The sequence below is a fragment of the Pinus tabuliformis genome, chromosome 8, assembly GCF_031772625.1.
Source record: "Pinus tabuliformis cultivar Carrire ecotype Pingquan chromosome 8, CPIR1, whole genome shotgun sequence".
Taxonomy (NCBI): domain Eukaryota; kingdom Viridiplantae; phylum Streptophyta; class Pinopsida; order Pinales; family Pinaceae; genus Pinus; species Pinus tabuliformis.
Genome location: NC_142294.1, coordinates 518,600,146 through 518,614,810, shown reverse-complemented (window position 1 = coordinate 518,614,810; position 14,665 = coordinate 518,600,146). Strand labels below are relative to the sequence as shown.

Genomic DNA, 14,665 nt, shown 5'->3' with positions numbered 1-14,665 from the left:
CATAGTGCAATCAAGAGGAAGAGATGATTCACATGAAGCAAGAGAAGAGTTGAAATAAACTAAGTACCAACAAGATCATTTCATCAAACTCAACCACCAGTAAGATTTAAATATTACACCTTAATGACTAAAATTATAAATGCCATAGAACCTTTGAATTTTGAAGAATCTAATGAGCATAAAGAGTGGATAGATGAAATGAAGGAAGAATATGAGTCCATAGTGAATAAAGATACTTGATATTTAATGGAATTTCATAAGGTACCCATTGGATCCAAATGGTAATTCAAACCTATATTTAAATTTGATGGCAATATATATAAACATAAAGATAGGTTAGTTCCAAAAGGATAATCACAAAAAGAGGGAATTGATTATGTAGAACCTTTTGCATTTGTAGCTAATTTAAATACAATTCGATTAATGAATGCTTTAGCTACAAAAAATAAATGGAAACTACATCAGCTAGATGTTTGTCATCTTGAATGGGGAACTCAAACAAGATGTAAACCTTGTTCAACCAAAAAGTATTGTTAAAAAGGGTCAAAAGGACCTTGTCTACAACTTAAAGACAACATTATATGGATTGAACTAGGGACCAAGATCATAGTATGTGAAGATTGATTCTTTATTTCTTCATAAAGTCTTTATGAAAAGAAAAAGTATATATATCAAAAAGGGCATTTTATTATCATTTCTATGTATGTTAATGATTTTATTATAAAAAGCAATGTTTCTAAGTTGATGAAGTTAAAGGACAATTTTTATAAGAGTTTTAAATGAAAGACATTGATGAATTGCATTATTGATTAGCACTGGAGATATGGAGAAAAGGTGAATAAACATTGGCTACGCAGAGTAAATATACCAAGGAGTTACAAAAGATTAAAAAAAACCAATGTATGGTAGTATCAATACCATTACAAAAGAATGTCAATCTCTATAGTAATGATGGTACAAGAGAGGTGGAAAACACAATTCTCCATTAAGGGGAAGTGTTGGAATAATGGAGAAATCTAGAAGATTCTCCTATAATTAAAACTTCTTATGTGTCATTAGCACTGTTTTGGTAATTAATCATTGATGAGTTGGCGAATCCTACATTTTAGGAATTTGTTCAACAATAAGCTAAGCCTATATATATGTAAGACTTTGTTAACCTAATGAATTCAAATGAGTGTTGAGTAATGTAATGCCCTGAGTATGCGATAGTGACCTGCCACCCGTCTCATATTTTGTTTTCCATTTATGAATGTCCCTATCCCAAAGCATAGCATGATTTAGGGGTGTCCCTATCCTAGAACATAGGCTAGTTTAAGAGGAGTATAGCCAGGCCCATTACAAATCTCTTTGCTCCTTAACAACAAATGTATTCAATGTTCAAATGTTGGAAAAACTACTTATTCTAATGCCCACAACAAAGATATCTACTATTAATTTTCTGTTTCTATGGGTTTACTCATGAGGGAGTGGAGAGTAGACCTCCTCTGTGTAAAAGTATGAGGAGTAATTTCTATTAAGCAATGTAATAATACAAATATAAATACATCGTAAGGTAAGCAAATTATCTTAAACACAAAATCACTCATTTAAAAAGGAAAATATCTTACCAGAAAGTAATTTATCTAAAAATAATTGGTCAAAAAAATCATTCACATAAGTCTAAACAACCTTAATTGTATGTAATAATAGCCAATAACCCTAACCATAAAATATACAATAATAACCAACCACCATAACAATAAAATATATAATCACTTGAAATATAATTACCATGTAAAATATACAAGGGAGAAAAAAATTACAACGAATGGCAAAAAAAAATGCATGAACGCTACCCAGGAAAAAAATACATTTTGTTACCATACCAACCATATTTCAACCCCAATAAAGTCACCGATTCGATTTAATTTCCACAGGTGAGAGACCAAGCATCCAAACACCAAGATCACATCTAGGTACACCGTTGTAGAAAGAATTCGAAAGAAGTAACGCATCACAGATATAGACATGCAGATAACAACTAGGCACCCTTCCATGAAGACTTCTGAAGAAGAAACGCAATCTACGGCCCATCACCGTATCAGGTCAAAGAGAGTGACTCATTTCAGTCTCTCCGTAAGAATCGGAAATGGAATGAGAATGTTCGGAAAATACCTCCATCAATCGATATACACCAGTTAAGATTTTTGTCAGCAGCGACCAATAATGCGGGGGGTAGTACGACTCTGGGATATTATCATTTTAACATTTGTAGTAGGTTAATTTCATCATTCGATTCGATAGTGGAAAGGCAAAACCGGCAGTCGACTCAGCGTTCATGTTATTCAGTTGGCGTGAAATATTGATCAAATCAAGTATGGAGGCTCCGAAAAATGAATAACCATCAAACTATTCCTTGTCCTCTGGTATTTGAATATGTTACAGCAACATGAATTTCCTCAATGCCCAGTGACAGTTGGGTCAATTTTTATGGCCACAGTGCGTTTTGAAAAAATAAAATGGACCAACCTGAGTCTATCAAGTTTTAGGTAGAAAGAAGAAAAAGCAAACCAAAAACAAGTTTCTGGCACTATAAAATCCCCGCTCTCCTACCTTCCATGAAACAAGTTTCGAGCACCTATCGGCTATAACGAGGGTTCGACCTCCGAACTATCGCGATGGATTTCAAATTGGTGGTAATTCCTTGCAAACAATGTTTGTGATTTCTAATTTTCTGTGCGTGAAAAAATTACGAGTCGTTTTGAACAAATAAATTATGTGCAGACTACATTCGCTTCAGTTGTTGCTATTATGGCGCTGTTAATGGTGGATTCAAGTTGGGCTACTCATAGAAAGGTGCTGAGCAAAAGTGATTCCAGCGCTTCACCGATATTCAATGTCATGGACTACGGTGCACAAGCCGGCGGTTTAAAAGATGATCGGACGGTGAATATTTTTTCATCAATTATATAGATTCAATATTCATTTGATGATCGGAAGCAGCATGCATGGCATCGTCTTCCAACGCAGTGTTGCAAGTACCATCGGGGAAGACATTTCTAATTAAGCCAGTGACGTTTCTTGGCCCTTGCAAGTCTCATATTTCAGTAGAGGTGAGAAAGTTGAATATTGGATTGTATGCTTTTTAAGATGATCATGAAAATTCCATGTTAAATTATTTGCTAAAATCATAAATTTGCAGATTACTGGAACAATAGTTGCACCCAATAAACAATCTGCATGGAATAGCAGTGAAATTAATCTGTGGATTCGATTTTATGGTATATCTGGGTTGACCATAGAAGGTGGCGGTGTCATTGATGGTCAAGGCCAAGATTGGTGGTCTAAATCCTGCAAGGTTAACCAACAACAAGTAAGGGTTCCCTGTTCTGTTTCACCTCACGGTTGTGTACATGTGGCCACTAAAAAATGGGTGGTCCTGTTAAACCACACAAAAGAACCCTTTAACTGTTCTCTTTCACATCACCGTTGTGTACATGTGGCCACTAAAAAATTGGTGGTCCTGTTAAACCACACAAAAGGTTTCAGTCATTTGCCTAATACACGCAATTCATTTGCCCAATAAACGATGCACACATGGCACTGACAATCTCCTTCCATAGGCCGCTCTTATCCTCCAGGTCAGCCGCCATTGAAAATCCTGTCATAATCCTCTCTAATATTCCATCTCTTCCGCGTTCGACTCCACCGACTCCACCTCTAGCCTTTTCACAAGCATCATCCAAAATCTTTCCCCTGCCCAACACTTACCGTTAAACAACAAATTAGTAGTATAAACCGGCTCCTTCAATTTATATTAATCACGTCAAATTTCTTGTGTGCAGGGTTGCTTGGATGCGGCTCCACCGGTTTGTTTTCAGCCGGCAATCTTATCTTGATTACCTTGTTTATTTGCTTGAAAAAAGACGCAATGATCACCTTGTTATAAACGGTTTTTTTAATCTTTCTGTAAATTTTAATTCAAGGCTGTGCTCATCCGATTGTTTGGATTTTGGGTTGGTCTTACAGGCAATGACTATTAGTAGATGTTCAAATGTTGTGATAAAAAATTTGCAATTTGTCAATAGCCAACGAATGCATCTCGTAGTGGTCGACTCTTCTGATATCCAATTAAGCGGGCTTCAGATACAAGCTCCTGAACAAAGCCCAAACACTGATGGTATTCATTTACAAAGAGTTAAGAATGCCCAAATAAACAACTGTGTCATCCAGACAGGTTAGAAGTTAATGATTTCACTGGTTTGCGTTAATTTGTTTATTCACATATTATCATATAGCATAGATTCATTTTCTTAATAATAAATCAGTCAATATCCTTCTAGCTTATATCTATCTCACTTAGTTAAAGTTCAGATTGGAAAACGCAGAATAAACATAAAGGGTTCTGCTAACTATGATTATAAATACTCTATATCAGGGGATGATTGCATTTCCATTTCGTCGGGCTCATCTACTATTAATATCAAAAACATAAAGTGTGGCCCAGGCCATGGCATCAGGTGAGATAAGTATTTTGGATCTTATCCTGCAGAAAATACAATCAGTATGGATGAAATCTGAATTGTACTTCTTCTCTTGTGCAGTATTGGAAGTCTGGGAAAGAATGGAGAAGAAGCCCAAATTGATGACATTCTAGTCCAAAACATCACTTTTGTCGAAACATCCAACGGAGCCAGAATCAAGACTTGGCAGGTTGGTTTAACAGGTGTATGGCTCCTTTAATTATTTCTATTCATACGGCAATGAACTTCAGTTCGTAATTGATATTAATATGAATTATCTAGGATGGTTATAACAGAATTTATGCTTTTGTAAATATACAGGGCGGTTCTGGCTATGCACGAAATATCATATTTGAAGACATAGTTGTTCATAATGTTAAAAATCCGATTATCATTGATCAGTACTATTGCGATTCCGCTTCACCTTGTAAAATTCAGGTGATCAACTAACCATTCTGGGCATTTCCATATTTTCCCAACATGCCCCACTAAAATATATAGACTGAATACATCTTAATATGAGTTTAGTTCCCGCCGTTGTTGATGTTGGGTATTTTTCCTTGGAGAAAATACCAAAAACCAAATGTTCAAACACACAGAGGCAATGCTCTGTTTTACTTTACTCCAGGATCTTTTGTGCACACAGAAGACTTTTAAAAATTCACTGAGAAACAGAGTATTTCACCACCATTAAAACATTCTATTCATTAAAACCTGATGCAAAGATTTACCACTGTAAAATCCCTTTTATATTCACTGCTGTGAAAAACAACAACTTACTGCTGTAATAAAAGTTTACATAAGTTTACTACTGTAAACAAAATTCACACAGACTTACAAAAAAAACTTCACCATTTTCTTTATGCACTGCTTGTGCAAAACCACACATGGTTTTTGCTATTCCTCTGTTTTACAATGCCTCACAAAACATTACCAAATACATTTGTGCACTGCTGTGCATTCACCCTCTGGCTCTTCACATTTTACACACTGCTGTGTGTTCAATACATACCACACATAGTTTTTTCTGCACCGTCTTATTTTTACTCTACTGTGAACCCACACTAAAACTTCCCGTGTGCCATTCAAGAAAAACAAAAGTCAACACGGTAATAAATGAGCACATTTTTCGTGACTCATACACATATCAAAAACTTAATACGAAAACATACAAATTAAATCCTACACCTAACACACACATAAAACTTCACATGTCGTATGTAAACAAATATATAAAAAAACGTATGGAATGTATGCCCATCACCATATTAAAGGCCACCACTTAATTCTACGTTGACGCATTAAATTTTATGTCCTTTCTTCCACTGCGATTAAACCAAAATTTTTCACTCCACGCAAAACTTGACTGTACGCAGGCCCGTGTGCAGGTTTCAAACGATCAACGGCGGAAAGCATTCAAACAAATCGGACGATGGACAAAGATATCGGAAGCCCTGAGCGCGGACTTGAAAGTTTATCAAAAGCTATTTATCATGTTGTCGGGTCCGCTCCATCGCATCGCAACTTTACTCATGTTAAAGACCCCGACCCTATGATATTGCCGATAGCGATGTGCCGATAGCGATATCGGCGATCGCTCGTCGGAAACACAAAAGCTTCTTTATAGTTTCTTCACTTCGACTTTGCCGATGCGATATCGGCGATCGCTGTTGAAATTATATTTTCAACACTCCCCTTTAATTTCAACTGTCGGGCATTCAATCATACCCAAACACTTCCTCAAAAATTCAAAGCTTTTCTGATCCAATGGCTTTGTCAAGATGTCTGCTACCTGTTCTTGAGTCCTGCAATGTTCCAAGACAATTTCTCCATTGTTCACCAATTCTCTGATGTAGTGAAACCTTGTATCAATGTGTTTCGTTCTCTTATGAAAAACTGAATTCTTTGACAATGCAATGGCTGAACTATTGTCACAAAAGATGACTGTCGCTTTTGCCTGCACTTGGCCTAAGCTTCTCAACATTCTTCTCATCCACACTGCTTGACATGCCGCTGCTGTCGCTGCCACATATTCAGCCTCTGCTGTAGACAATGCTACAATGGACTGTTTCTTAGAAGCCCATGAAATGGCTCCTGAACCCATATGAAAAACATAACCGGAAGTGCTCTTCCGATCATCTACACTTCCAGCCCAATCGCTATCTGTGTACCCAACCAAATCTGAATGTTCTGAGGCATGATATAGAATTCCAAACATTTTAGTGCCTTTGACATACCTCAAAACTCTCTTTGCTGCCTGCCAATGTGACTCCTTTGGCCTCTCCATAAATCTGGAAATTAAGCTAACAGCATACATTAAATCAGGCCTAGTTGCTGTTAAATACATAAGGCTGCCTACAATACTTTTATACAAGCTAGGATCAAAATCCTTGCTGCTGTCCTCTCTGCTGAGCTTTAATCCCATCACTGTGGGAGTGATTGCTGCCTTGCATTCTTCCATCTTAAATCTGCTCAAAATTTGATTTACATATCTTGCTTGAGATATAAAAATTCCTTTTTCATTTTGCTCTACTTCTATGCCTAAGAAGTATCTCAACAAACCCATGTCAGTCATTTAAAATTCATCCTTCATGACTGATTTAAAATTCTCAATAAGATAAATATCATTTCCAGTGAAAATAACATCATCTACATACAAGACAACAATTAAAATTTTACCATCCTTTTCCTTGATGTAGACTGTGGGTTCTCCTTCACATTTGTCAAATTCATTATCCAATAGATATGAGTCTATCCTGCTGTACCATGCTCTTGGCGCTTGCTTCAGCCCATAAAGAGCTTTCTTCAATTTGCACACTTTGTGCTCTTCACCTTTCTTCTCATAGCCGAGAGGCTGTTCCACATAGACCTCTTCTATTAACACTCCATTTAGGAATGCTGATTTCACATCCATTTGGTAGACTTTCCATTTGTTTTGAGCTGCTATGGACAGCACTGCTCTCACGGTTTCCATTCTTGCAACCGGGGCGAAAGTCTCCTCATAATCTCTCCCATAGTGCTGCTTGTAGCCTTTGACAACCAGCCTTGCTTTGTGCCTTTCTATCTTGCCTTCAGCATTGCTCTTGGTCTTATAGACCCATTTCACACCAATGACATCTTTGCCTTTTGGTAGCTCAACCAAATCCCATGTTTTGTTTCTCTCTATGGCATTCATCTCCTCATCCATAGCTTCTATCCATTTCCTATCTTTGATTGCATCTTCGAAATGAATAGGATCATCAACATGACAAAACAAGGCAAATAAGGAATTCATTCCTTCATCATAAATGTCACTTAGATTTCTAAATTTCTTACCTCTTTCACTTGGTGTGCAAGTGCTTGAAGATGCACTTGAATTTCCTCCTTGTGGTGTGCTTGGAGAAGCACTCTCATTGATCCTCAATGGTGTACCTTGCTGTCCTTGTGTTGGCACTGCTGTTTGGGGATTCATTTCAGCCACTTCCTCTTCATCTTCATCATGAGACAAACAGTTCTTGGCATTCACTGTTTTCTCTATGCTTCCATCCCAAGCTTCCTCCTCAATGAATTGAACATCCCTGCTTACAAAGAACTTCTTGGTAGATGGGATGTACAACCTGTAGGCTTTGGATTCATCACTCTATCCAATGAAGATGCATTTCTCCCCTTTGCTGTCCAACTTCCTTCTTAGTTGATCTGGTATGTGTGCATAGGCCACACACCCAAAAACTCTCATGTGGGTGACTCCTTGCTTTCTCCCACTCCATGCCTCTTCTGGCACCTTGTTCATGACTGCTTTTGTAGGACACCTGTTCAATATATAAACTGCACAATGTACAGCTTCAGCCCAATACTCATTTGGCAAATGCTTTGCCTTCAACATGCTCCTCGCCATATCCATGATGGTCCTGTTCTTCCTTTCAGCAACTCCATTTTGCTGTGGGGTGTACCGAGTTGTAAACTGTTTATGAATTCCATTTTCTCTATAGAATCTTAGGAATTCCTTGGAGATATACTCACCTCCTCTATCAGTTCTCAATACTTTTATGTGCAGCCCGCTTTGGTTCTCCACAAGTGCTTTGAAGTTTTGGAATTTCTCAAACACTTCACTTTTGTTTTTAAGGAAATATATCCAAGTCTTTCTTGTACAGTCATCAATGAATGTCAAGAAATATAGGCTGCCGGCTAATGATGGAGCTTGCATTGGTCCACACAAATCTGAGTGGATGATCTCTAAGGGTGTCTTTGCCCTTATGCTCTTCCCTGATGGAAAACTTTCTCTATGTTGTTTTCCCAAAATGCAGCCTTCACATAAGCTGTCCGGTTTCTCTATCAATGGTAATCCCTTTACCATTCCTTTCCTACTCAACAAATTTAGACCTCCAAAATTTAGATGCCCGAATCTCAAGTGCCATAACCAGTTCTCATCCTTTGGCACGCTTTGGAAGGCCTCTTGGGTGACTGCTGCCATTTCCTTCTTGTTCTTCAAGTCTGCCCGGATCCGGAGAGGGAACATCCTGTTCCTTGTCATCTTCACTTCAGCAATGCATCTTTTGCTGGGTGGTATATCCATGATGGTGCACACATCATTTACAAAATAAACATTGTAACCCTTTTGGATAAGCTGTCCAACACTCAATAGGTTACATCTCATTCCGGGGACATAGTAGACATCTGCTATGGTTTTCCTTTCTCCTTGTTTTGAAAATATTTTTACCTCCCCTTTTCCCATAACAGACACTTTACTATCAGTTCCTAGTGTGACCTCTGATTTCAAATTCTGATTTAAGGCTGAAAAGAGGGCTATATTCCCTGTCATATGGTTGCTGCAACCTGAGTCTAAAAACCATATGTCTTCACTATGTGTTTCAGCCATGTTACAAGCTAACAGGACATTTTCTTGACTGCTGTTTTCTCTTGTAACATTTGCATTCTGTCTGCTGTTCATATCATGATGTTTCTTTCTACAATCACTAGCATAATGTCCATACTTTTTGCAATAATAGCATTGAACATTAGATTTATCATACCTTTGTCCTTGAGCATGATGTTGATCTCTTTGTTGGCTGCTGCCTTGGCCTTGGTTCTGATTTGGATTGCTGCCTCTTCCTTGTGCATTTGATGAGCTATTCCTTCCTCCTCTGTTCTGGCTTCTGCCTCTTCCTCTTCGGTTTCCTCTTCCTTGACCTCTTCCTCTTCCAAAGGACATCTGGGTCTTGAAGGCTTGCTCAAGAGATGAGTTTTCATTCCTACTCAACCTCTGCTCATGTGTTATCAGTGATGCATGTAGCTCATCAACTGAATAGCTTGAGAGATCCTTTGTCTCTTCAATGGTGGTGACTATGGCATCAAACCTTGAGGGTAAGACTCTCAATATTTTCTCCACAATTCTTCTGTCTTCAATGGTTTCTCCATGAGTTCTCATTTGTGTGATTACACCAATCACATGAGTGAAAAATGAGTCAATGTTATCTGACTCCTTCATGTTCAGATTCTCAAAATCCTTCCTCAGCAATTGAAGTTTTGCTGTCTTCACTCTCTCCATGCCTTGATAGGTTGTCTTAAGGGTTTGCCATGCTTCATTGGCTGTCTTAGATGCTGCTAACCTTGGAAACATACTCTGGTCTACTGCTAGATACAACAACACTCGGGCTTTTGAATCCTTCTTCTTATTGTTCTTAAGCAGATCCTTCTCTCCCTGAGTTAATGCATTGAACTCAGTTTCATCTGCTGGTTCTTCAAAGCCATCTTCAACTATTTCCCATAAGTCTTGGGAGGCAAGCAGGGCTGTCATAGTTATTGACCAGTAGTCATAGTTCTTCCCATTAAACTGTGGGAGCTGGGTGTTAAACAAACCCATACCAGTGCTTGTGCTGGCCATTCCTTGACTGTGTATTTAAAACAAATCACTGCTTCTTCAGCAACACAAAAAAAACTTTTGGAATACCTGAATCCTTTGTTGTCTAAGTCTTCTGTCTGCCTGAGAAGTTTTGCTGCAGCAACAACCTTCTCCCTTCAGCTTCTTTAACCTCTTTAAAGAGCCTGAGCCTGCTCTGATACCACTGTTGGGTATTTTTCCTTGGAGAAAATACCAAAAACCAAATGTTCAAACACACAGAGGCAATGCTCTGTTTTACTTTACTCCAGGATCTTTTGTGCACATAGAAGACTTTTAAAAATTCACTGAGAAACAGAGTATTTCACCACCATTAAAACATTCTATTCATTAAAACCTGATGCAAAGATTTACCACTGTAAAATCCCTTTTATATTCACTGCTGTGAAAAACAACAACTTACTGCTGTAATAAGAGTTTACATAAGTTTACTACTGTAAACAAAATTCACACAGACTTACAAAAAAAACTTCACCATTTTCTTTATGCACTGCTTGTGCAAAACCACACATGGTTTTTGCTATTCCTCTGTTTTACAATGCCTCACAAAACATTACCAAATATATTTGTGCACTGCTGTGCATTCACCCTCTGGCTCTTCACATTTTACACACTGCTGTGTGTTCAATACATACCACACATAGTTTTTTCTGCACCCTCGTATTTTTACTCTACTGTGAACACACACTAAAACTTCCCGTGTGCCATTCAAGAAAAACAAAAGTCAACACGGTAATAAATGAGCACATTTTTCGTGACTCATACACATATCAAAAACTTAATACGAAAACATACAAATTAAATCCTACACCTAACACACATATAAAACTTCACATGTCGTATGTAAACAAATATATAAAAAAAACGTATGGAATGTATGCCCATCACCATATTAAAGGCCACCACTTAATTCTACGTTGACGCATTAAATTTTATGTCCTTTCTTCCACTGCGATTAAACCAAAAATTTTCACTCCACGCAAAACTTGACTGTACGCAGGCCCGTGTGCAGGTTTCAAACGATCAACGGCGGAAAGCATTCAAACAAATCGGACGATGGACAAAGATATCGGAAGCCCTGAGCGTGGACTTGAAAGTTTATCAAAAGCTATTTATCATGTTGTCGGGTCCGCTCCATCGCATCGCAACTTTACTCATGTTAAAGACCCCGACCCTATGATATTGCCGATAGCGATGTGCCGATAGCGATATCGGCGATCGCTCGTCGGAAACACAAAAGCTTCTTTATAGTTTCTTCACTTCGACTTTGCCGATGCGATATCGGCGATCGCTGTTGAAATTATATTTTCAACAGTTGAAATATCATTTTGAAGTCCGTGGATGTGTGCTTGCGATCGATGTTGCCATCAACATTAATTCCAAAATACTTGTTTAAGCGCACATAATATAGGATAAATTTCCCATTTATTTTATCTTCTAAATACTATCAATCGGGTTAGTAATTGGTAACTATATAGAATTTCATCTTTAGGTAAAGAATCGGCAATCAGGGAATTTGGTAATTCCGGAAATCTCACCCAACTCAGAGAGACCCCTCTAACCCTAAACGTAGCTAATTCCAACCATCAAAGTTAATACAAATTCTCTAAAAAAAAACTATTGTGTTTCATTTTATTGTAATATAAAATAATTGTTTAAATGTATATCTATATATAATATAAACTTCACCCACGGACATCTGATCTCCATGATCTCCACTAAATGCATCGACGTAAAAACTATGTTATACTGCAATAATATTTATACAAATTGGTTTTCAAGTTTGGTATTACTGTTTGGTATCAATAATACTGTGCGTCATGTTGTTGTGTGCAGCCATCCGCAGTGCAAATACAAGATGTCACGTATAGAAACATACAGGGAACGTCATCGACTGATGTGGCTGTGAACTTTTCGTGCAGCAAGACAGTTGCTTGCACAGGAATTACTTTGATAAATGTTGAGATAACTTCAACGACTGCAAATAAAGTAAAGTCTGTGTGTGTCAATGCTGTGGGACTGGCTCTGGGGACTATTTTGCCGCCCAGCTGTCTGAAAAACTAGTGCGGTCCCTTGGACTCCTTCAAATAGTGCGGTCCCTTGGACTCCTTCAAAACAATCACAATAAATCATAGCCAAACTTAACAAGATTCAGTTATACTGGATTTTGTTCTAGGGGAACTTCATAATACTGAGAAATTTGGTGTTTTGTCAACTTACTTTGTACCTACGAGATACTTCAAAAGCATGACAATAAATTTTAGCCTAATTTAACAAGATTCAGTTATACTCGTTTTTGTTCTATGGGAACTTCATAATACTGTGAAATTTGGTCTTTTCTCAACTTACTTTCTACCTACAAGATACATCAAAAGCATCACAATAAATTTTAGCCAAACTTAACAAGATATACTGGTTTTTGTTCTATGAGAACTTCAAATAATATTGTGAAATTTGGTCTTTGTCAACTTACTTTATAGTCATATTTGATACCATTTAATTTATACATTTTTATAAATTTGCATTTAAATATATTGAAAACATCCACACATATAAATTATTATTATATTTTATTTGACTAAATCCTTTTATTTTAATTATAAAATCAAAAACCATATATTTTAGAAAAGTTATAAATATAAATTAATTATGAAATTTTCAGAAAGAGACTTATTTATTATTTTTCAAATTATTTGTTTAATCGAGTCTAAATTGGTACTCGAAACTTAGTACTAATACTTATCTCACCAAGTAAATACTTATTAGAGTAGAGCGTTAGTTAGTAGACTAAGTAATTGTGTATGTTATAATTATTAATCTTACCAAGTAAATATTTATTGGTGTAGAGTGTTAGTATTTAAAATTTTTGTTGGTACTTATCTCACCAAGTGAACACCTATTAGTGCAGAAAGTGATTGTGTATGTTATAATTAATTTTCTATATTTATTTGTGATACACCAAATTAATTAATTTAATAATTTTTATTTTTCTTCCATCAATTTTCAAGGTGTTTTCTCTTCAAAATTAATACTCTGAAAAACATAAAGAGTAAATTCACAAATTAATTAATTTAATAATTTTTATTTTTCTTACTTGAATTTTCGATGTCTTTTTGCTTCAAAATTAATGCTCAGAAAAACATAAAGATTAAATTTGCTTCAAAATTAATGCTCAGAAAAACATAAAGATTAAATTCACACTTCTTACGCCAATTTTCTGAAATGTGTTTTTATACTACTAATTACAATTTACAAATTTAAATGATAATTCAACATAATCCAATTAAGTGGTCATAATATTAAGAGTATTAGTTGTCATAATATTGAGAATATTAATTGGGCTCATGTGTTGTTTGATAATTTTTTATATAGTAATTTGTATTATTTATTATTTAATAATTTTAATCATTTATATTATTTAATATTTTATTATTTGATATTTGATAATTAAATATATCTATCTATATATATATCTATTTATTATTTGTAGGGTAAATTCATAATTGTATTAAATAAATATAAAAAGTAAATATGAATTTAAAAATGTTGAAATAGTTGTCTTGGGAGTGGTTCAATTGGTTAATCTATGAAATCTGAAATCGTTGAACCTCAAAAGACATAAGCTCCAATTCCCCTATTCATATCTTAGCTTACTAAATAGGCTGCTCCATTCATCTCCGTTACAAAAAAATTACTAAAATAATTAATATAAGAATTTCCATTAAGAAAATGCTAAAATAATTAATATATGAAATTCCGTCTATTAATATATAAAAGATAACAAAAATATATCAACATATTTCATTCATAACTATAAAATAAAAACTAATTTATTATAGGTATGCTACTGGGTTCCTCTAGGTTACAAAAGAAAATGTTGGAATAGTTAATATATGAAAGTTCATTTACTAATATAGAAGAGATGACAATATTTATCATTATTTAAGAGTAAACTGTTATCCACAGTCTCGTCTTGAAGATCAACCACAAAGTCTGGTTGGAAACGTGTCAACCAAATATTCTCAATATGATCTTTTCCCAAAAATTTTCATTAATAACTTAATGTATATATTTTATTGAAATAATAATTTAATAAATATAAATTTAAAAATATTATATAAAATATGAAAGTTAGTTATATTATTCCTTTAAAAACTAAAAGTGCAACACAAGAATATATATATATATATATATATATGTGTGTGTGTGTGTGTCTGTGTGTGTGTGTGAATGATCGAAAGAATGTGAAATCTTAATTTAAAAATTTTTAATGGAAAAAATACAT

The 14,665-nt window shown here is 35.6% G+C and overlaps 1 protein-coding gene across 1 annotated transcript; it reads left to right on the top strand.

Annotated features, from left to right (window-relative positions):
* The first annotated feature begins 2,660 nt into the window (after nt 1–2,660).
* On the top strand, nt 2,661–12,444 carry LOC149236411 (polygalacturonase-like). Its single transcript, XM_089368896.1, has 9 exons — nt 2,661–2,678; nt 2,767–2,893; nt 2,983–3,095; nt 3,185–3,391; nt 4,012–4,219; nt 4,421–4,502; nt 4,587–4,695; nt 4,827–4,943; nt 12,217–12,444. The coding sequence occupies exons 1-9, from the start codon at nt 2,661–2,663 to the stop codon at nt 12,442–12,444; spliced, it is 1,209 nt and encodes a 402-aa protein (XP_089225022.1).
* The last annotated feature ends 2,221 nt before the right edge of the window (nt 12,445–14,665 follow it).

Excerpts from the sequence above, each read along its gene's own strand:
- LOC149236411 (XM_089368896.1), top strand. Across the intron at positions 3,096-3,184 it reads AGTCTCATATTTCAGTAGAG|ATTACTGGAACAATAGTTGC; the intron begins GTGAGAAAGTTG and ends ATAAATTTGCAG. Across the intron at positions 4,696-4,826 it reads CCAGAATCAAGACTTGGCAG|GGCGGTTCTGGCTATGCACG; the intron begins GTTGGTTTAACA and ends GTAAATATACAG.